The 22,357-nt window shown below is 38.9% G+C and overlaps 1 protein-coding gene across 2 annotated transcripts in view; it reads left to right on the forward strand.

The window, feature by feature from the left end:
- The first annotated feature begins 788 nt into the window (after positions 1–788).
- Positions 789–22,357, forward strand: part of LOC129425887 (sialic acid-binding Ig-like lectin 13) — a 57,069-nt gene continuing 35,500 nt past the window's right edge. The window contains exons 1-8 of one of the 2 annotated variants that reach the window (XM_055181951.2): positions 789–899; positions 1,357–1,426; positions 2,076–2,483; positions 2,865–3,188; positions 3,382–3,645; positions 3,798–3,876; positions 3,962–4,004; positions 4,536–5,330. In XM_055181951.2, coding sequence (XP_055037926.2) covers positions 849–899; positions 1,357–1,426; positions 2,076–2,483; positions 2,865–3,188; positions 3,382–3,645; positions 3,798–3,876; positions 3,962–4,004; positions 4,536–4,781 — 1,485 coding nt within the window. In that variant the 5' untranslated portion in view covers positions 789–848 and the 3' untranslated portion in view covers positions 4,782–5,330. Of the gene's footprint in view, positions 900–1,356; positions 1,427–2,075; positions 2,484–2,864; positions 3,189–3,381; positions 3,646–3,797; positions 3,877–3,961; positions 4,005–4,535; positions 5,331–22,357 lie in introns of those variants that run through there. The other variant, XM_073863676.1, reaches the window with a different exon arrangement.

Raw genomic sequence — 22,357 nt, forward strand, 5'->3', positions numbered from 1 at the left:
CTTTTTTTTTAATTCATATTTAGTGTCTTTTGTGTTGTTATTGTTTTGGCGCGAGGTAAAAGTTAATAAAACTATACTTGCATAACGTTACTATTGCGTTCCCATTTACACTTAACGCGATACGAGCACTCGATTATTATTAAACTTCATTCTTGTCAGTACTATATAAAACTGTTTTTTATAAGTGTCAGAGAGATGTTTTTGCATGCTGCTTATAAATATATCAGTGGCGATATCTCATAACATGTTTTAATAGTCACGTCACGATAAAATAAATGATCAATGTCCACATTTAAAAGCTGCGGTGCTTACAGTACCTGCAGTTCCACGGTGTTTTCGCGTTCTGATAAGAGATATGGCCCCGAAAAAAGAGTGTTTACATTCCTCTTTCCAAGTGTCCACACGATGTGACAAGACATTAATCCCATTAAGTTTAACGTAACATCCAAGAGCGCTGATCTTTGACGGAATAATAACTTCCGATTGGGATGCACAGACTGATTTACGAGCTAGTGAACTAATGAGACACACGGAGAGTGATTCAAAACAGCGCGTTTGTGTGTGTGTCCAGGTCCGTGTGTGGGTGCAGTTTCTCCATTCAGAGATGAGCCTGTTTAGAGGACCTCCATTCACTAGGTGGCGGAATAATACGAAAGGTGAAATGGTTACAGTGCCGTTATCAGCACAATATCGCATAGCTCTTAGCCAATTAGATTCGAGAACCAGAAAGAACTGTTGTATAAAGAGCTATATCACACAGTGATATTGCTTAAATGTCTCCTTACATTTCTTCATGTAGACCTATTTTGTCCCTTCCTGTGTGACACATTTGACTTGTTAAGCAAGAAATGTTTGGACACTTCTGCTTTTGTGTCTCAGTTAAACTCTCATGTTTTGAGGTAAGATCCTTTTCTTAAAGACTTCATTTTAAACACTTTAGTCTTTTTTTTTCAACTGGACTTTAAACAGTAATCATGTTTTAATGGTGTCAGGTCTTCAGTTACTTATTTGTAATTTAGCAAATAGGCAGTAATTTTACAGAACTGTGCATTTGTAAAAAGATATTACTAAGAAAACATGCAAATGTTAGATTTAAGGGTAATTCCTTTAAAGTAGAACTTGTCCCTAAAATGACTTTAACTAATGTAACCTAATGCCTTCAAGTTCATTTTGTCATGTGAAATTATATTAAATTTATAGTTGTCATATTTAAAAAAAAAAATGTACACAGTTTGATTGAAATTTCACACAGTAAGAAAATGCATGACTAGAGACAGACACATGGTAGCAAAAGTGAAGTGTTATATTATTATTTGCATTGTTAAGCTTTTTTCTATGTCCATAATATGAATCCAGATGGCAAGAATCCAGATCAATTTCTTCATCATCATCTTCATCAGCTTTGTGTTAACACATACTCTCTCAGGTTGGTCATGTTTTCTATTTTAGGGGTTCTCAAACTTAAAAAGGAGAAAAGTGTCCAAGAAGCTCATATAATTATACCGGTTGTTAAGCTATATGCTTATTATTATTATACTTTTAGAGGCTTTTGAACTATTTGTATTGAACATTTTCAAATACTTGTTTCCAAAACATTTTAACGTGAATCATGTTTATGCACTTATGTGCTTTTCAACAATGGGTAATTTTGTTCAACTACATCTTTTATGCTTAAGTTATCTTTAAGGATTTATTCAAAAGTAAGAAGACATACTGCTGGCATAGCTGTAATAAACCTAGACATAAAATGCGTAGTTTAAGGTTACAGTAAATGCTCTGACACCCATAAATGTTCTCAATACTATGCTGTTTGTGATCCAACTCCATATCTAGAACACGAAAGTACTGCACTTTTTATTATGTGAATGTTTGCAAATTGCCTTTCTTAATGTGTTTATTAGTACATTAGCCCTAAAATGGCTAAAGGTATTGTCTCAGACTGTATTTACAGACATCAGATCTATTTTAACCCAAAGGGCTCACTGTCTGTATACAACTTAAGATTTTAAATGTGCATTAATAGCAAAAAAATGAAATTCAGTCATACAGTCATTAATGTGTGTTTTATGTTTCAGCTGTTCGTGATGTTTTCTCAGCTGTACTTCCACACACAGTAACAGCTCTGACAGACTCTTGTGTGCTGATACCCTGCACATTCAATATCAATACATTTGAGGAAAAACTGCAGAACACAACACAGATTTATGGGATTTGGCTGAAAAAGACATCACGCTTTGCGGGAGACAAGAGTTTAGTAGTGTTTAACAGCAGTCAAAACATCATTCAAGGATTCAGACACATAGAGATGATTGGAAACCTCACTGAGAGAAACTGCAGCACTGTCTTCTATAACATCATGATGAAACATTCAGACCCGTATTACTTCAGAATAGAAATGGAGCCAAATGTGTTCAGAGCAACATTTAACACCAATCCATATGATGCAAGTGATTCAAGCAAGACTGTGAAGATCAATGTCACAGGTAGATGCCAACTACTACATTGAACAAATATCTTCTTACAGACTTTATTGTGTAGTTTAACTGAGGTATCAGTTGATGAATTAGGTTTAACAAACAACAAAGTGCTCAATTGAATGACAACACATCACTGGCACAAAATTAAAACCTGTGAAATACTCAGTATAAAATGCATTTGTGTAAAACCTTATCTCTGTAACCCCATATTATTAAACACGTTCACAAAAAATAAACCTTTGTTGACTGAACCGAGGCATTTGTATACGTTTGCTTCCTGTAATGCTTCATCTATTGACAGGTGTCAGTGAAGTCATATTAGGCAGAGCAAAATATAAATAACTGAATGCATTTTTAATAATGAATCTGAAATAATTTACCCTGCAGATTCACCAAAACCTCCTGAGCTTATGTCCAGTCATAATCTGTGTAAATATGTGATGGAGGGCACTGCAGTGAATCTGAACTGCTCTGCTGAAGCTCCCTGCCCCAAACAACCTCCTACATTATCCTGGACTAACATCCCCAAATCTGCCAACATTATAACACAGTTACAGGAGAAACCTGATAAAACTCATTCAGTGTTTTCCTCAATGACCTTCAATGCTTCATACATGGATCACAAGATGAACATCTCCTGCACTGCAACATATCCAAGAAACATCTTGAATAACATAACTGTGATCAGCACAGTAATGCTGAACATTTCATGTAAGTGATTTGGAGAAGTTTTGCATGTAACAATTTTTGTTGTTAATTATATATAGTTATGTTAATATTTACTATCAGGTATTGCTGTTAAAATTAATAAATGGCTAAATAATTAATATAGTTTTAAATATCTAAAGTTAAATATCTTGTGTCTCAATGTTTAATGGCTATCATCTGTGCTTTTTTTCTCAAGTTCCTCCAAAAGAGACTTATTTTATTATTGAACCATCTGCTTCAGTCACTGTGGGCACTAATGTAACTTTCACCTGCAAAAGCAAAGCAAGTCCATCAAATGACATGACGTACACCTGGTACAAACGTGGACAGAAGACACCTTTAGCACAGGAAAAGAAGATGAGCTTCATTGTAACTCATAATAATACAGGATGGTATTTCTGCACAGCAATGAATAAACATGGCAACCAATCATCAAAAGAGATTCAACTGTTCATCACAGGTAATATTTATCAGAAAACATTTAACATACAGAAGTTTACTTTTGTAGTTTTGGAGATGATCACAGTTATGCTCTTAGTCATTTATGCAGCATCTTTGTGTTTGTACTGTATGATGTTATTTCTGAATAAGTGTTGCACTTTATTATTTTAGGATCCTTTAAAGCTGTGATTGGCTGTATAGGAGGACTTTTGGCTTTGCTCGTGATTTCTGCAGTATTTTATTATATGAGGTAAAGATATAATAATAAATGTTATCCTTTTTTATAATAAACAAAACACACAAATGTATTAACTGTTGATTGTATTCTGTATCAGGACAAAGACATTGAGTCAGACCAATAACAGAAGAAAAGATCAGGTGGGTGTACAGTACCATTCAACATAAAGCACTTTAATTTTAAAGACAAAAATATTTAAATCATTATTTCTAAAGGAATTAAGACTTTGTAAAACGTTTAATCTTTTAAAACGAATGTGTCCATCCTGGACGTGTTAATTTTAACACATTATTTTTGTGTTATCCTATAACACGTGTCATTTCATGTTGATTTCGAGTTCATATAAATGAAAGGGACAACACAAGATGTGTTAAAACAACACAAAGTGTGTTGTTCCAAAAATAGCACAGAGATATGTTAAGTTAAGGACAACACAGTAGACTAACTGTGTTAGTAAATAAAACAGGAACTAAGATGAATAAATGCTGTTAAGTTTTGTTCATTGTTAGTTCATGCTAGCTAATGCATTAACTAATGTTAACAAATACAATTTTATTGTAAGGTGTTACCTAGAAATTAACACAAAAAGTCAATACAGATGTATTTTTTTGTTTCAACTCCAAATTAATCTAATTTAAATATGGATATATTTTTTTGATTTGTCTCCTCAGACTGAAGATAAAAACAAAGAGCTGGATATCTATTCTAACAATGCTATTGAGATGAACATGAAGAGTGAAATGGCTGAGAAAGAAACTGATGAGGTCCATTATGGAGAGATTGACTTCTCCACACCACACACCGATCACATAAACAAGAAAAACTCAGAGACAGAGTATGCTGAGATTCAGAGAAAGAGACAAATCAACAATGTTCAGAAACAAGAGGAACTCTACGCTCAGATCAAGATAAACTGAATGAATGAACTCTTAAACATTTATTATATTTCACAGACATTCGTATATGTTGGCTTATAGCTGCAGTGATAGCTGCCCACTGCTCAACGTGTGCCTGTAAATCCAGAGGTCAAATTCTAAGTATGGGTCATTCATTGGTCATTACATCACTTTTTACTTTCCCCATATCAAATATTTTAATACCTTATGTCTGTGAGTCTTTGCTAAAGATTTGAAATGTTTACAGATTATTACCAAGACAAGGATTAGACATAGACCATAGGAAAAATAGGAAATAGACCATAGCTATTTGATCATCCACATTTAAAAAGCTCTGTTTCATATATGAAGATTAACCCTAATGTACTGTTCTCTTAAAAATGTAAGGCACTGCTTTTGGGTTTTCTGCTATATGAGGAAATTTTTGCGAGCATTGGGTTATCATCATAGCCTGTGTTATCTTTAGATGTTGCAAAGAAGATCTTGGTAAAGATTATGTGATAAACTGAACGCTTCCCCATAAACAATTTGAATATGAAGGATTTCAGAGAAATAAAATTAATGCTTTCATTTTGTTGTGGGAGATTTTATTCTGCTTGTTTTAATGTCTGAGGACAGTCTTGTGTTATATAGCACAAATGTATGATATTACATTGAAGTGTCAATGTTGGTAACCCCATCATAATGTATAGAAACACAGAATGTTGCCTAAATTTCACACTGTGGTTCCACATGTAGTGATGAAGTGTAGTGAAATGCTGTCATTTGTTGGTATTGTTAAGACATTTTGCCCTTAATAAGAATCCAGATCAATTTCTTTATCATCATCAGTTCTGTGTTACTCACTCACATTGACCAATCTTTTTATTCACTATGAAGAAATCAATAGTAAAGATATCATTATGGTTATAAGTATACGGTATGACTCATACACCCTTATATTTTCTCTAATGATTATTGTCATGTACTCTTGCTTGTACGCTTTAATACATTTCTGTTTCTTTTAAAAAGTGCGAAACTTTAGCTTTTAGGCCCTGTATCTTCCTGTGTGAGTTTGGTGACCTGTGGTTTATTAAAGTCTGTGTCATCTTTAGATTAAGTTGCAGAAATGAGGAAGCTTTAAGACATTTATGCACTTGGGTTTAAAGTGAAGATACTGTACAGAGGTAAGCATTATCTATTCTCAGTTATGAAATATATTTTAAACTGTAGCGATACACATTCATTTTTTAGTGTTTGTATTGTTTATTTTAGCTGCTAACTCAGATATACAGTTTTGTTCACTTCAATTCAGGTTTCACAGTTACACTGTCGCAAAGCACCTTTGTATGTAAAATACATATAAAACACAGATCAGAAAAAAAAATCTAATATTAAATTCTGGAGCATGCGTTGTGTGAAGTCCTTGGCCTTACGAAATTAACCATGTTCTTTGTGTAGTAAAAGTGTAGCAACCTTTTTTTTGTATTGATATGTGTATTGATGGTGTATTGATATTAGCAAAACTATGGTTTTACTACTGTAACCTTTACAGTAACTATGGTTCCCTTTCAATACGGTTCACTTCGCTATGGGGAGAAACTCCTGTTTACTCCGCGATTGAAGCCTATTGGTTAACGTCTGTAGAAATACAGACCTATGACGTTTGAGCCCGTGCGCGGCGTGGCACACGTCCTTATATAAGCCCGGGATCCCCTGCCGTTTTCCGGCTGAGAACCGAAGATAGCAGAATCCAGGTCTAGCGTCTTCCCCTACCGCTTTCCAGCTGAGAACCGATGATAGCCTTCGCTTGCCGTGGTACGAGCCCTGTGCAGCGGACACATGCCTGACGAGGTCTCCCCTGCGGCCGCCCGGTAAGATCAATATTTTTAATATAAAGCTATAAGCTAAAAGAGCGGACGCTGTTGTAATAGGGTCCAGCATAGCGGCTTGAGTGAGCCTCTCTGCTATGAATTTCCTCCGAGCGCGTCTCCGGTCTGGGACCTCCCACGTCGAGACCGCTCTCATATGCATGGTTGTCCTCTCCATGTTTCGCGCTCCCCCTGCTGTTTCTCTCTCGCTGAGACGAACACGCGGCGAGCCGTGAGACTAAAATGGTTGCATACACAAGCACACACGGGCTACCCCCCCTGTGTTCCGTCACAACGCAACCGTTCATGCTTTACACTCACAGAGTCCCTCGCTCCTCTCACAGTCAGTGGCAAAATCTCTGGCACGCTCCTATTAATTCCCTCCGAGTGCATCGCCGGGTGATGACCGCTCATACGATGCATGGCCGTTCTATCTGTGTTACATGCTCCCCTCTGCTGTTTCTCTCTTGTTGAGATGAACAAGCGGCGGAGCTGTAGAACTAAGATATATGCATAGGACAAGCAAACACGGGCGGGTCTGACCCCTGTTCTCTGTCATAATCCACTCGTGCTCTACGCTCGCGGAGTCCCTCGCTCCTCCCTCTGCAGTGGCGAGGTCTCTTTAGCGGCTTCTTAGAGTTAGCACATGGTCTAATGGCTCCTTGCCTCTAAGTGCAGCTGTCTAGTGTTCAGCGATTACAGAGCTTCATGCCCCTCCCCTCCTGGAGCGGTGCGATCTCATTCGTCTGCTCGATAGGGCGAATAAGCCGCTATTGGAGCACAAAGAACACTTATTATAAGAGCCTAACCGGCCTGAGTCTGTCTCACTTCGGTAGAGCTCACTATTCGTCTGCCCTGTCATTTCTCTCTTAGATGGAATCAGAGGCAGAACAAATTTGTTTTATAATATGCTGAGGCCCGAACACCTCCGCTTATTCAGTCCCGTCCTATATCAGTGCGCTGAATATTGGTACATTTCTTATATATCCCGGTTTTTCTGCCCTTTTAATAAACGGCAAAACCGCGGGCCTCACGGCAGACTTCCTCTCTGCGTATGGGTCCAGTCTGACATAAAACCACCTAGACATACTGCTCTGCGGTGAGCCGCTCTGGTCACCGTCACTACAGAGGCTCGTGCACCTGAACGGCCAAGCTCTGGTCTTACTCGCAGCATAGCTGCGTCGACAGAGAACAGACTGTCTGGGAGAGGAAGGGTTAAGTCGCGCCTCGGCTGGACTGCCCTGAATTTTTTTTGTGTGCTCCGTTTATCCAGAAACATTCACATGTAATACTGTCGGTTATGCGACGGTATTGAATTCCTCTCTAAGAGCAATTTCCGTGCTTACTATACTGTGTATTGACACCCCACGGCTGTACGGTGTCTCTAAACACTTTTTTGCCTTACCGACATGCAGTCAATATACGCACACACGGCCCGCCATCCATAGTTGTATTGACGCTCACCGAAAAACCCCAGTTAAGCGATCCATGCCCGGGACACCGGGCTGGATTCTAAACAATAATTCAGACGCTTTTTCTCTGAAATTCGCTCGCAGCCCACCTCAGTTTTTCCGCTACGATACTAACGGTGCAAGCGAGCATGGTCTTACGGCTGTTATTTTCTCTTACTGGAGAGACGGCAGCCTCAGACTTTTTCATGGCTCCAAGCGTTTGAATCGCACCCTCTCCGGACGGCCACTCAAAAGCTTACAGCCAAGCGGTTTATGACGTTTTTCGGCCATATGGCTGGTTTATATCAGTGGATCTGAAGACACTCACACCTCCGCTCCACTCCAATACTTGGAGAAATTAAGGGTAATATCAACCTCAAGTGAGCTTGCTACCCGCCACAATGAGTTTCGTTTGTGACGCTCGGAAAGCGAGCTTAACACCAGAGCGCGCTCACAGTCAGACGCGCGGCATCTCGTTTAAGGCGGGCTCACGTACCCCCCTAGCGAGTCCCAGAAAGCTGAATATCATGGCATTCTGTTAATAAGACCACTTCAGTTTGACTAAGCAAAGGTCCCGCCCTGAGCTGACGGCCGGGAAGCTTATGCTTTGAGTTACACACGGCTGCATGAAGTGCTATCGTTACGGGCTCGCCCAGCATCTGCTGTGGGTTGGACACGCCTTGCGACGGCAAACAGCCTTCGGAGCATGGAACACCCATTTGTCTCATATCAATCACCTCGTACTGTACATACAGTCCATTTAAGGGGGTGATTTTAACACTGCAGCACTCTCAACCGTGTTATTGTGATAATGCGGTCGAGCAAACTACGGTGGTTTTCATTATTCACAGAGCCAGGCTGAGATCTCGTCCCCTGTACAAGCTGACGAGTCATCTCCTTTATAAGCTCATTGCATCGCTTTTATAAGCTATGTTCAATCAGAGTGATACGCATCTCATGCTTAAACCACTAAGGTGCAGACCTATTCCCCCGTTACGACGGGCATGTGGAAATTGCATCCGTGAGACACGACCTACATGCCTTATGACACATTGACACGAGCTGCTAGGACCCCTTTCGCGGGACGTCCTTATGCAAAGTCTGATCTATCCTTGTCTGGAACAGCGAAAAGTCGAAAACCCCGCGAATCGTGGTGTGGAACACTTTTCTCCTCAATACAGAGGCTTGTGCACGGCGGATCTTTCCCCCTACGCTAATATCTATGTGGCGGCGATAACAGCGAACCACGCTTTTACGGCCGGCCATTCATTTTATTCACAAGCCTGTCATTTCTCAGATGCGGACATTTTCTGGAAGGCATTAAACTTTTGTGAAAATCATGAAAAACACTGGCGCTGGCTGGCAACTTTTTTTTTTTAAACGCTGGCGGTGAAAGAGTTAACAACGATGCTCACTCGTGGTTAAACCTACTCCATGTGTGAATTAGCTTTATCTCGGGCATACTCTTAGAGGTTTCTCATTTTGACATTTGTGACACGGCCGGCTGGTCCTCGCCGTCCACGTTGTCAATTTTACAGCTTCAACACCCCTGCCTTGCGCGCTAATGGGGTTTGTTGCATTAAAAGGTGCACCCGTAAGCTCACCTGTATGCATGATATGGTTTTAATTATATGCGTCCACCGTACGCTTAGAGAAGCTCACCTATGCACGCTATAAGATTTCGGTATACACTAAAGATGCGCTTGGAGAAGCTCACCTGTATACATGGCTGTGTTATCCATTTGTGACACATACACACTGTTGTTGTTCATCTGTGTTCACGGTGTGTTGGGTACCCACCGTTACGTTCATCAATCATATCTGTACACTTTCAAGGCGCGTTCTGTGCACTGATTTATCTATACGCATTCACGGTGCACTGAAGGGTTCACCTGTGTGCGCAAAATTTATTATCAGGACACATGACGGCGCGCTCGAGAACCTTGCCAGCCTGTGCACTATAACACTCTGATTCATCTATATGCAAGTGTTCACCTGTGCCTGTGCAATTTATTGTCAGTACACATTTACGGCGCGCTTGGGAAGCTCACACTATAATATTACCTACTGTATATGCATCCCCGATGCGCTCGAGGGCTCACCTGGGTTCACACTATTGTGATATCTGTATAATCCCATATGCCGCATATTATAGTCTGCCGCATATTATAGTCAGATCGGCCGTTCATGAGCTTCGCAGATCACTCACTAAATATGCCAGTTACTAACAGTGGCTATTTAGAAGGATCGTTGAAGCTATGATTAGAGCCCACGCTGCGTGAAATTGGCTTCATCATGGGCTTGCTTTACAGGAGTATTTATTCTTGATATCTGCAACGCGGCTGGCGGTCTTCGCAGTCTACGTTTGTCAGATTTTACAGCTCAGACGTCCCTGCCCTACGAGCGCAGGATTCTCTGGGCTTAACCATGCACGCTCATTCATGCGTTTTATGTGTACACCGCGGTGCACTCAGAGAGCTCACCAATGTGACTCTGAACTTACTTAATTCTTGCACACCCGGAGCGCCCTGTGATCTCTCCGCCTTGTGCTATGTTATGTGCTTCCCGGTGCGTTTAATACCCCACCGTATGCGCATTAACATTTTATATGGTGCTTACACTTTGCTTTAAAAGCTGTGAATATGCTGGATATAGGGCCACACGCAGTGTCTCTCCGGTAAGGCACTTCAGTCCGTTGTGTATGCATGGCGTGATTACTCTCCTCACAACCCAGTCATTTTGGGCTTCCCCTGGCTGCATCTACACAACCCACTCGTTTCTTGGAAGAAGAAAAGCATTCTGAAGTGGAGTGATGAATGTTTGAGATCCTGTTTAAGTAAGTCACCTGAACTCTCTGTGTGTACATCACAAATTAACCCAGTACCCAGTTTACCTGACAATGTTCCCCACGAGTATTCAGACCTAGCCATCGCATTCAGCAAGACCAAAGCTACACAATTACCACCTCATCGATCCAGTGATTGTGCTATTGAACTGTTACCCGACACAGTACCACCTAGGGGGCGCATCTTTCCACTATCTGAACCTGAACAACAAGCCATGAAGAAGTACATCTCAGAAGAGCTTGAGAAGGGCTTCATACGCCATTCTACTTCACCAGCATCTGCAGGGTTTTTCTTCGTGGGCAAGAAAGATGGCAGTCTACGCCCCTGCATTGATTATCGAGGCCTGAACGATATCACTGTGAAATTCCGCTATCCGTTACCCCTAGTGCCTGCTGCTTTGGAACAATTACGCAGCGCCAAGATTTACAGTAAGTTGGATCTCCGTAGTGCTTATAATCTGATTCGAATTCGTGAGGGGGATGAATGGAAGACAGCATTCTCAACCAGCGATGGTCACTATGAATATTTGGTGATGCCCTTCGGTCTATCTAACAGTCCGTCAGTGTTCCAGTCCTTTATTAATGATGTGCTCCGAGACATGCTCAACCGATTTGTAATTGTTTACATTGATGACATCTTAATTTACTCTGATTCTCCAGAACAACACGTTGTACATGTCAGAACAGTCCTCCAACGCCTCATTGAACACCAGCTCTATGTGAAAGCAGAAAGAAGTCTTTCTTGGGTTATGTCATCAGTCCAGACGGGGTGGCCATGGATGAAAAGAAGGTGGAGTCGGTATTACAATGGCCCAAACCAACTACGGTAAAAGAACGATTTCTGGGATTTGCTAATTTTTCCCGAAGATTTATCAAGAATTTCAGTATAATTGCAGCTCCTTTAACTTCACTTGTGCACAAGTCAAACCACAAGCTCTCATGGAATCCAGAAGCCGAAGCTGCATTCAGTGACCTTAAGACTCGCTTTACCTCAGCTCCCATCCTGCATCATCCAGATCCCGAGAAACCCTTCATCGTCGAGGTGGATGCCTCGAATTCTGGAGTAGGCGCTGTATTATCACAGAGGCAAGGTAACCCAAGCAAAGTTTATCCCTGTGCTTTCTATTCCAGAAAATTGAATTCTGCTGAACGAAATTATGACGTGGGCAACCGAGAGCTTTTGGCCATGAAGGCAGCTTTGGAGGAATGGCGGCATTGGCTTGAGGGCGCCAAGCACCCTTTTCTGATTCTCACAGACCATTGCAACCTGGAATACTTACAATCTGCTAAACGTCTCAATACCCGGCAGGCAAGGTGGGCTCTGTTTTTTACAAGATTTCAATTCACTATCACATATCGACCTGGGTCCAAAAACACCAAAGCGATGCATTATCACGAATTTTTGATTCTATACTCCAGCCTATTTGTTCCGAACCCATCATCCCACCCTCCCTCATTGTAGCCCCAGTTCAGTGAAATGTAATGCAAGAGATAAACCAGCTCAACAATGCTAGCCCACCACCAGCTGAATGCCCTGCAGATCGTACTTGCGTACCTCCATCCCACAGGAAGCAAGTTATCCAATGGGTACACACTTCTCTTTCCTCGGGACACCCTGGCATTAACCCGACACTGGTAATGTTGAAGAATACGTTTTGGTGGCAGTCTATGTTGCCTGATGTCAGCGCTGTGGTTAATGCTTGTACTGTCTGCGCAGCTAGTAAAACACCACATCAAAACCCAGCTGGTCTTCTCCAACCCCTCGTAATTCCCCAAAGACCATGGTCTCACATAGCTGTGGACTTCGTGACGGATCTACCTAGGTCTGATGGTAACACAGAGGTACTTTCTGTCATAGATCGTTTTTCTAAAGCATGTCGTTTTATCCCTCTGCCCAAGCTGCCATCCGCCCTGGAAACCGCTGAACAGATACTTCACTGTGTGTTCCGGTATTACGGACTGCCTGAGGACATCGTATCTGACCGGGATCCACAATTCATGTCCAAGGTATGGAAAGCATTCTTCAAAGCTTTAAACATCAACATCAGTCGTACATCCGGTTATCATCCACAATCCAATGGGCAAGTTGAACGTCTTAATCAAGAATTTACCAAGTTTCTCAGAATTTACTGTCATAAGAATCAGCATGACTGGTGTCACTTCCTACCTTGGGTGGAATATGCACAGAATTCCCTAAAGAAAACCTCCACGGGTCTCACTCCTTTCCAATGTGTCCTTGGATACCAACCGCCCATTTTTCCCTGGGATGAGGAACTCGCAGACATCCCGGCCATTGACGCATGGTTCACTCGCAGTCAGGAAACTTGGCAACAAGCTTACGTTCATCTGTCTCGAGCCATCAAGAAAGTCAAGGAAAAGGCGGACCCCTATGGAACCTCAAAACCCCACTACGAACCTGGTCAGCTGGTCTGGCTCTCTGCAAGAAAATCGTGCTTCTCAGAGGTCCTCTGTGTTTTTAATCCCGTCCGAATCGGCCATGTCTGTGTTTTTCTCTGACGACCTCCGTAAGAATTCCAGAGCAATTTACCTACTGTTTTTCACCGAACTCAGAGGTCCTCTGAGAAATGAAATCCCGTCAGGATGCAAATGTCTGTGTTTGCCCACAATATCTTTTTTGAAACACGTGGTTCATTTCGTGTTTTGGCCAACGTGATCTGCCGTAAGGTCTTACTAATGCACGTATATTGTATTTCCTGAGTCCCATTCATTCAGATATGAATGTTTTTTCGCATTCTGCAAAATAAAGTAATTAAATCAAGATGAGCTGAATATCATACACTGTTAAGACTGGCCACTGTAATATCAGTAACGTTATAAGAAACTCCGTTCAAAGTTGTTCAACTCCGGAATGGTAATGTTAATTAATAAAGATAATAAATTGTTATTAATCATTATTTCTTCATTTCTTTGTGTTTATTATAAGCAGACAGTTATATAAAACACGTAGACTAACGTTACTTTAGTAGGATTTGTATATTTTATTTTGATTCATTAAAATTAAATTAATAAATTACATGTTCTGTCATAATTTTACATTTAAAGCAAAATATTAAACATTACAAACACGCGTATACAGAGCATGTGCTACTGCAACGCCCAAATGCATGAAACAGACACTCCCATCTCTGGAATAGCCTGCATCATTTTAATCCCGTCCGAATCGGTACATAAAATCACAGACGTCCTGGGGGACACGTTGAAACTCAAACGTCGTTTGGAAAACTAATCCCGTCCGAATAGTGCTTTTGAGAACTTTTAATGCCCATTCTGTATTTTTTTGTGTGTTGGCTTCGTAGCTGTCATGCTCTTTTGTCAAGTTCAGTCTCAGTAAGCTGTCTGTGTCTTGTCGTTGTTCATTCTTCTATCCACTGTTTAAATGTATTTTTTCCCGTACATGTTAAAATTAATGTCAAAATTTTCCATTCTTAATTGTGGTTGTCCAGTGTTTGTCACAAGATTACTGTTACAAACAGTAATCTTTATTGATCTTTATTGGCGCGGAGCGATTTTACTCGTACAAGTAGTACCGGCTATGCGTTATTATTTTGGAGCGGTTATTATTCGAAAAGAACAAACCTGCAAATGTCTCAACTGACCAATCAGAATCAAGCATTCCAGAGAGCCGTGTAATAATGTGTATTGATCTCTCTTATACAGTCATTAATGTGTGTTTTATGTTTCAGCTGATGATGATGTTTTCTCAGCTGTACTTCCACACACAGTAACAGCTCTGACAGACACTTGTGTGCTGATACCCTGCACATTCAGTATCACTAAATTTGAGGAAAAACTGCAGAAAACAAAACAGATTTATGGGATTTGGTTGAAAAAGACACCACACTTTAGTAAAGACAAGAGTTCAGTAGTGTTTAACAGCAATAAAAACATCATTCAAGCATTCAGACACATAGAGATGATTGGAAACCTCAATGAGAGAAACTGCAGCACTGTCTTCTATAACATCATGATGAATCATTCAGACCCGTATTACTTCAGAATAGAAATGAAGCCAAATGTGTTCAGAGCAACATTTAACACCAATCCAACTGATGCAAGTGATTCAAGCAAGACTGTGAGGATCAATGTCACAGGTAAATGCAAACTACACTAAAAAAACATCTTCTTACAGACTTTATTGTGTAGTTTAACCTGGGCATCAGCTGATGAATTTAACAAAACGACAAAGTGCTTAACTGTTGTTAGATATGATCACACATTACTAACACAGAATTAAAACATGTGAAATATACTCATATGCATGTGTGTAAAACAGTATATCTGTTGCCCCACCTAGACATAATGTTTATGTTAATATTTCATATCAGATATCAGTGTTTAAAACATTCAAATATCTTGTGTCTCAGTAGTTAATGGCTGTTATGTGTGCTTTTCTCCAAAGTTCCTCCAAAAGAGACTCGTATCATTATTAAACCATCTGCTTCAGTCACTGTGGGCACTAATGTAACTTTAACCTGCAAAAGCAAAGCAAGTCCATCAAATAACATGACGTACATCTGGTACAAACATGGACAGAAGACACCTTTAGCACAGGAAAAGAAGATGAGCTTCATTGTAACTCATAATAATACAGGATGGTATTTCTGCACAGTACTGAATAAACATGGCAACCAATCATCACAAGAGAGTCAACTGTTAATCACAGGTAATATTTATCAGAAAACATTCATCACAAAGGAGGTTACATTTACATTTATGCATTTGGCAAACGCTTTTATCCAAAGCAATTCTTACAGTGATTTACAAGGTATGCATTTTTATCTGTATCTGTTCCCTGGGTTCAAACCCATGACCTTTTGCGATGCTAATGCAATGCTCTACTACCACTGAGCTATACAGGAGCAGATGATCACAGTTATGCTCTTTGTCATTTATGCAGCATCTTTGTCTTTGTATTATATGATGTTATTTCTGAATAAGTGTTGCACTTTATTATTTTAGGATCCTTTAAAGCTGAGATTTATGGCTGTATAGGAGGACTTTTTGCTTTGCTTGTGATTTCTGCAGTATTTTATTATATGAGGTAAAGATATAATAATAAATGTTATCCTTTAAAGTTTTTAGATTAAGCAAAACACACAAATGTATTAACTGTTGATTGTATTCTGTATCAGGACAAAGACATTGAGTCAGATCAACACCAGAAGAAAAGATCAGGTGGGTGTACAGTACCATTCAACATAAACACTTTGGGCCCTATTTTAACGATCTGAAACGCAAGGGTGAAGCACAAAGCGCAAATGACTTTGTGGGCGGATCTTGGGCGCTGTTGCTATTTTCCCGGCGGGAGAAATAAGTCTTGCGCCAGACGCAAATCAATAAGGGGTTGGTCTGAAGTAGGTTCATTATTCATAGGTGTGGTTTGGTGTGAATAGGTGTGAATGTGTATCCAACATTCCCTTTAAACGCAAGGGCGCAAGTTCCATGGCGGGTTGCTATTATTATGACGGATTTACCAGGCGCATGCCAGGAGCGGTTCACAGCCGAGGAGACCCACGTTCTTGTAAGAGCAGTCAAAGACAGAGAAGTTGTTTTGTATGGGCATAGTAGAAACCCGCCCAAATCAGCGTCGGTTAAACAGGCGTGAGAAGAAATAGCCGCAATTGTCTCTCTTAAGCTGGCATCACCATCGTTTCGCCAAGCGCTACAATGATGTCAGGAGACGGGGGAATCCCAAGCTTGCCAGCATAAATCGGGAACCCCGTGTAACGGGAGGTCGATCCGCCTCTACACATGACCTGACGCCAGCAGAGGACATCGCTGCGTCCACCCTCACCGGGGGCTTTGAAATCGGACCCAAGAAACGCAAGCAAGGTCCAATCTCAAAGTACACTTACAAATCAAGTTCATATACATTAAGGTTTCTTATGAAAACATTTTAATTATTATTTACATAAAATAAACGTAATACAGCCACACAACATAAAATAGCATAATGAAATAGCATAATGAACTTAAAATAGCATAATAAACCACGCGCAACACGCCACTGACTTTAGACTAGTTTTTTTTTGGTCAGTGGCGCAATTGTTTTTTGAAACTGCAAAATAGCATAAGAGATGGTTTGCGCCGGAGCACGCCTCCTTTTTTGCACTGAACCGCCCAGGAAGCGCAAGTTCATTCCCTAGTTTGCTGATGTGCGTCTGTGGAGGGAAAAACCAGCTGTGCGCCGGTGCAAAATACAAATGATACATGCGTCACTGACAAAGTCAATTGTGCTGGGTGCAAGATAGGGCCCTTTACGTTTAAAGATAAAAATGTTAAAATCATTGTTTCTAAGGGAATTAAGACTTTATAAAACTGTTCTCAATATAGTAGTATTATTATTGATATATTTTCCTGTGATTTGTCTCCTCAGACAGCAGATAAAAATGAAGACATGCTGGATATCTCTTCTAACAATGCTGTTGAGATCAACATGAAGCGTAAAATGTCTGAGAAAGAAACTGATGAGGTCCAATATGGAGAGATTGACTTCTCCAAACCACACACCAAACACATAAACAAGAAAAACTCAGAGACAGAGTATGCTGAAGTTCAGAGAAAGAGACAAATCAACAGTGTTCAGAAACAAGAGGAACTCTACGCTCAGATCAAGAGAAAGTGAATGAATTAACTGTTTAACATTTATTATATTTCACAGACATTCTTATATGTTAATTGGCTAGCTCCAGTGAAAGCTGCGAAATGCTCAGTGTGTGTGTTTACTACTCACTGGATGGATTAAATCCTGAGGTCACATTCTAAGTATGGGTTCCCATTCATTATGTCACATTTCACTTTCACCATATAAATATATTAATACATAATGTCTGTGAGTCTTTGCTAAAGATTTGAAATGTTTATATTTGAGTACCAAGAGAAGGATTAGACACAGACTCTGAGAAAACAGGCGATAACTATTTATCCACATTTAAAAAAGCACTACATACATGAAGACTAACTCAAATGTACTTTTCTCTTAAAAGTGTGAAACCACTGCTTTTGGGTGTTCTGCTATGAGGACATTTTTTGTGAGCATTGGGTTATCATCTTATCTTTAGTTTCTGCAAAGATGGCCTTGGTAAAGACTATGTGATAAACGGAACGCTTCCCCTAAATCATTTGATTATACAAAGAATTTCAGAGAAATAAAATGAATGCTTTCATTTTGTTGTGGAAGATTTTATTCATGTTTTCAGTTACACTGCTTGTTTTAATGTCTGAGGACAGTCTCTTGTTACAGAGCACAAATGTATGATATTACAATGAAGTGTCAATGTTATACTGAAAGACTCTTGAAGCATCATTTAATGTTCCTTTAGCTCTCACAGAGTCATTTAAAGAACGTTTAGGCACCTTTATGTGTCTCAAATATCCAAATTATATCCTCAAAAAACGTTCTGTCTGTCAATGGCACTCTGGTATCTCCATCATAATGTACAGGAACACAGAATGTTGCCTAAATATCACACTGTGGTTGCACATGTAGTGATATAGTGTATTGTAATGCTGTCATTTGTTGGTATTGTTAAACCTTTTTGCCCTTAATAAAAATACAGATCAATTTCTTTATCATCACCGGCTCTGTGTTATTATACTCACTTACATTGGTCAATCTTTTTGTTCAGTATAAAGAAAAACAATGGTAATAAGTAAAATGGTTATAAGCAGGGCTTTGAACCAGATTTTTTCCCCGATTGGTTCGTTCCGAACAGAAACAGTATTTTAACCCTAAAATTGTTCCTGAACTGGTTAGATAAAAAAAAGTTCCCGAACCGGTTAATAACGTTCCATGTCAGCTGTGGGACATACAAATAAGTATGCTAATCATTAGGACTTTAAACTTAAATTATTAGTCTACATCATTTTCCTTAAGTCTCTATCTTGTCATCAAAAATTAAAAAAGTGTTTAAGCGGCATAACTGTGATTCTAACATGCATACATTTGTTTCACCATTATACATGAATTAAGACAAGGACAATATCTGCAATGTCGTTTATTGGCAAACAAATGTTTTTATTAGAAAAAGAATACTGTGGTATTATGAGATCATTTTGTTTGTATGTGCCCTGTCAGGAACAGAAAGATTGTTCGCTTGCTTTTTGAATCGCATCTCTCCGTGTATGCACTTTTGAGTGCACTTAAACACTTACACACACACAGATGGAGGACGAATTCCAAACGGCACATCAGGAAGAAGATGCAGCCTAAACCGTCGCTCCACATAAAGTGAAAATTACATTGTTTTTCAGTGCTTTATTCACCAAATGCATTTTAATGGACTACAATATGAGACACAGTAGCGCAACTCTCTCTCTCAAGTTTATACATTAAGAGTTGATCTTTGAAGGGTATAGGGATAATCATGTTTGATTGGAGTTTGACCGGACACATTCAACCGCAAGTGCGTCTGTGCGTAAAGAAAATTGCTCACTTTAGCGCCTTTTGCGGTTTGCAAATGATCAACTTTTCATGGGTCGTGATCTGTACGGATCACAGATCAACTGCGATCCGTTACATCACTAAATAGTATTAAAAACAAACATCTTGAGATACTTTGTAGCCTACAATATCTACTTGTTTGTGACAAGCTTCTCATTTCTCCGATGAGTCAACGACGACCGGAAGTGAACTTTAATACATTTTTATAAATTTAAATAAACAATTCTGTTCCAGAACATATATTTTTAAAGTTTCTGGTTTTGTTTCTGTTCCTTGCAAAACACCAAAAGTTTCTGGTTTTCGTTTTCGTTCCGTGAACTGGTTCAAAGCCTTGGTTATAAGTATACAGTATGACTCATACACCATTATATTTTTCTAATGATTATTTATGTTGTGTACTCTTGAATTCATTTCTGTTTCTTTAAAAAAGTGTGAGACATTTTTTGGCGCTGTATCTTCCGGTGTGAGTTTGGTGAGCTGTGGTTTATGACAGTCTGTGCCATCTTTAGATGAATTTGCAGAAATGAGGAAACTTTTAGACATTTATGTATTTACAACTGATCATACTGTACAGAAGTAAGTATCTTTTATTAAATGGCTCATTTTGTTTTGTTCTCAGCTATGAAATATATCTTAATAGTGATGATCATTCATTTAGATCAGACATTTACACAAAAGACATTTTTAGTGATTGTTTGTTTATTTTAGCTGCTTACTAAGATAAACAGTTTTATTCAATTCAATTAAGTTTTTTTTAAAGCACTTTTCACAGTTACACTGTCACAAAACAACTTTACAGGAGGACACAACCTAAAACACATAAAACACAAATCAGAAAAGTGTAGTAACCATGTTTTATTTTTTTTGGTGTATTGATATTAGCAAAACTATGGTTTTACTACAGTAACCAAGGTTAATTTTTGTAAGTGCAGGGCTGCAAGTCTATTTCATTAGCTGGTTTAAATTTGCACTCTTTACATTTTTAAAGTAACTGTTAATAGGTGCAAGAAAAAAATGTCAAGTAACCACCTTACGGATCAAAATAAAAACAAATAATATTAAATATTGTTTTCAAACTTTCAATTTTCATGAGTACCTTTACAAATGGTTAATTGTCTCTGAGTTTAATTTTCAATTCTGCGTGTTTGGGTTGTTGCTTCAGAATTCAACTTATTTTAACAAACACAAAAATATATATTATTTTAATTTTCCATTTCTGTGTGTGCACTTAATTTACTCGTATCAGTCGCAGTTTAGCCTGTATAATGATTTGAAAAGATTTATTATGTTAGCCCGAGATATTACGAGGTAGGATAAATATGGTCAGATCAGCCAAAGTCTTTTTATAATGCGATAGCACTATTTGTCCATGGCTGGCTACACCCCAACCCCGGCAATAATGGTATGATCCAGCCGCAAACACCGACACAGAATAGAATAGCAAGTAATTTTTGTGTTTGTTTCAAAATCTAAAATTCTGACGCAACAACTAAAACACGTATGAAAATTAAACTTTGAGAGACAATTATCCGTTTGTGATGTACTCAATTTTTTCATTCATTTGACTCACTTTAATGTTGCAAATTTAAAAAAAATGCAAAGCGTTACACGGACCTTACAACATTATTACATTTCATTATTTCATTGGTTTTTAACTTTTCTGGCTATTTGTTCAAATGTATTATTAAATATATTAGAATCAACCTGATTTATTTGACTTAACACCAGGAAAACCTATTCAGCCATATCCGGTACAATATATTTCATTACTATTTCTACTTGTAAACATAACTTTGTATACTGTGCTTTTGCTCTCAAAGGCTAAATGTAAAATGCTTCCCTATTTGTAAGATGCTTTGATAAAAGTGTCTGCTAAATGAACAAATGTAATAACAGATACTGTTGCGCTTTAAGATAACAACTGTCTATTTTCTTTTTACTTTATATACATTTAAATCATGAACATAAGTATCATGAATATAAAACTGCATATAGAAATGTAATGTTTCTGATCTAATGTATTTATGTAATATCTGTTAGATCTCATGCATATGAAGTGATGTCTGGACTGCAGATCATCTCATTCATTATCATCATCAGCTCTGTGTTATTAAAAACTCACTCAGGTCAGTCAATCTTTACATTTGGTGTGATTGTAAATAAGCAACAGTAAGTGAAAAACTATACAGCTATAAATGATAATAATGTGTATTGATCTCTCTTATACAGTCATTAACTTCTTCCACCCTGAAGCTATTTTGGGGATTTTCGCCTGGATTTGGCCTACCCAATTTCAAAAGCTTCCCATACCCACATGCAGAGGTTTACATACAAATGTTTGGTATCATTTTACAGGAAACCCTTTGAAATTACATAAAACACTGTTGAAAGTGCTAAACATGGTTGTATGTGATGTCAGTCCTCTAATAAACACAAAAATAAATAGGCGCTTTTTGATGTTTTTTTTTCTAAAGTTTTTATTTAAAAGTGTATAACTCTGGCCCTCAGTGCCTCAGCTCCCTGCAGACAGTTTTGTTTGATTCCAGCAATTGCCAGCTTACAGAGGAAAAAAGATTTTTTTCTCTATCATAATCTATGCAAAAGTTATTTTACTCCAACTGATGGGAGGAATAATACCCTTTTTGTATACAATTTCTGCCTAAAAATATTTGAAGTGCTCCCATAAGCACATACAGTGGAATAAATGCAATTGCTTTATATCATTTTAAAGAAAACCCTTTGAAGTTACATAAAAAGCTGCTGTTTGTGACAAATAGTGTTATTTATGTTGTTTTTCATATGATGAAACACCAAATTTTCTTTTTATATGTTGTAAATACTGCCTCTGATAGTGTATTACTCTGGTTCTGGGTGCTCTAGCAGACTGCAGACAGTTCTGGTTGTTACCAGCAGCAGACAGTAAACACCCAAAAAAAGAATGATCTCTTTAGCATGTCGCATTCAAAAGTTATTTTCATTTTACTGAA

This window comes from Misgurnus anguillicaudatus, chromosome 25 (genome assembly GCF_027580225.2).
Source record: "Misgurnus anguillicaudatus chromosome 25, ASM2758022v2, whole genome shotgun sequence".
Lineage (NCBI taxonomy): Eukaryota > Metazoa > Chordata > Actinopteri > Cypriniformes > Cobitidae > Misgurnus > Misgurnus anguillicaudatus.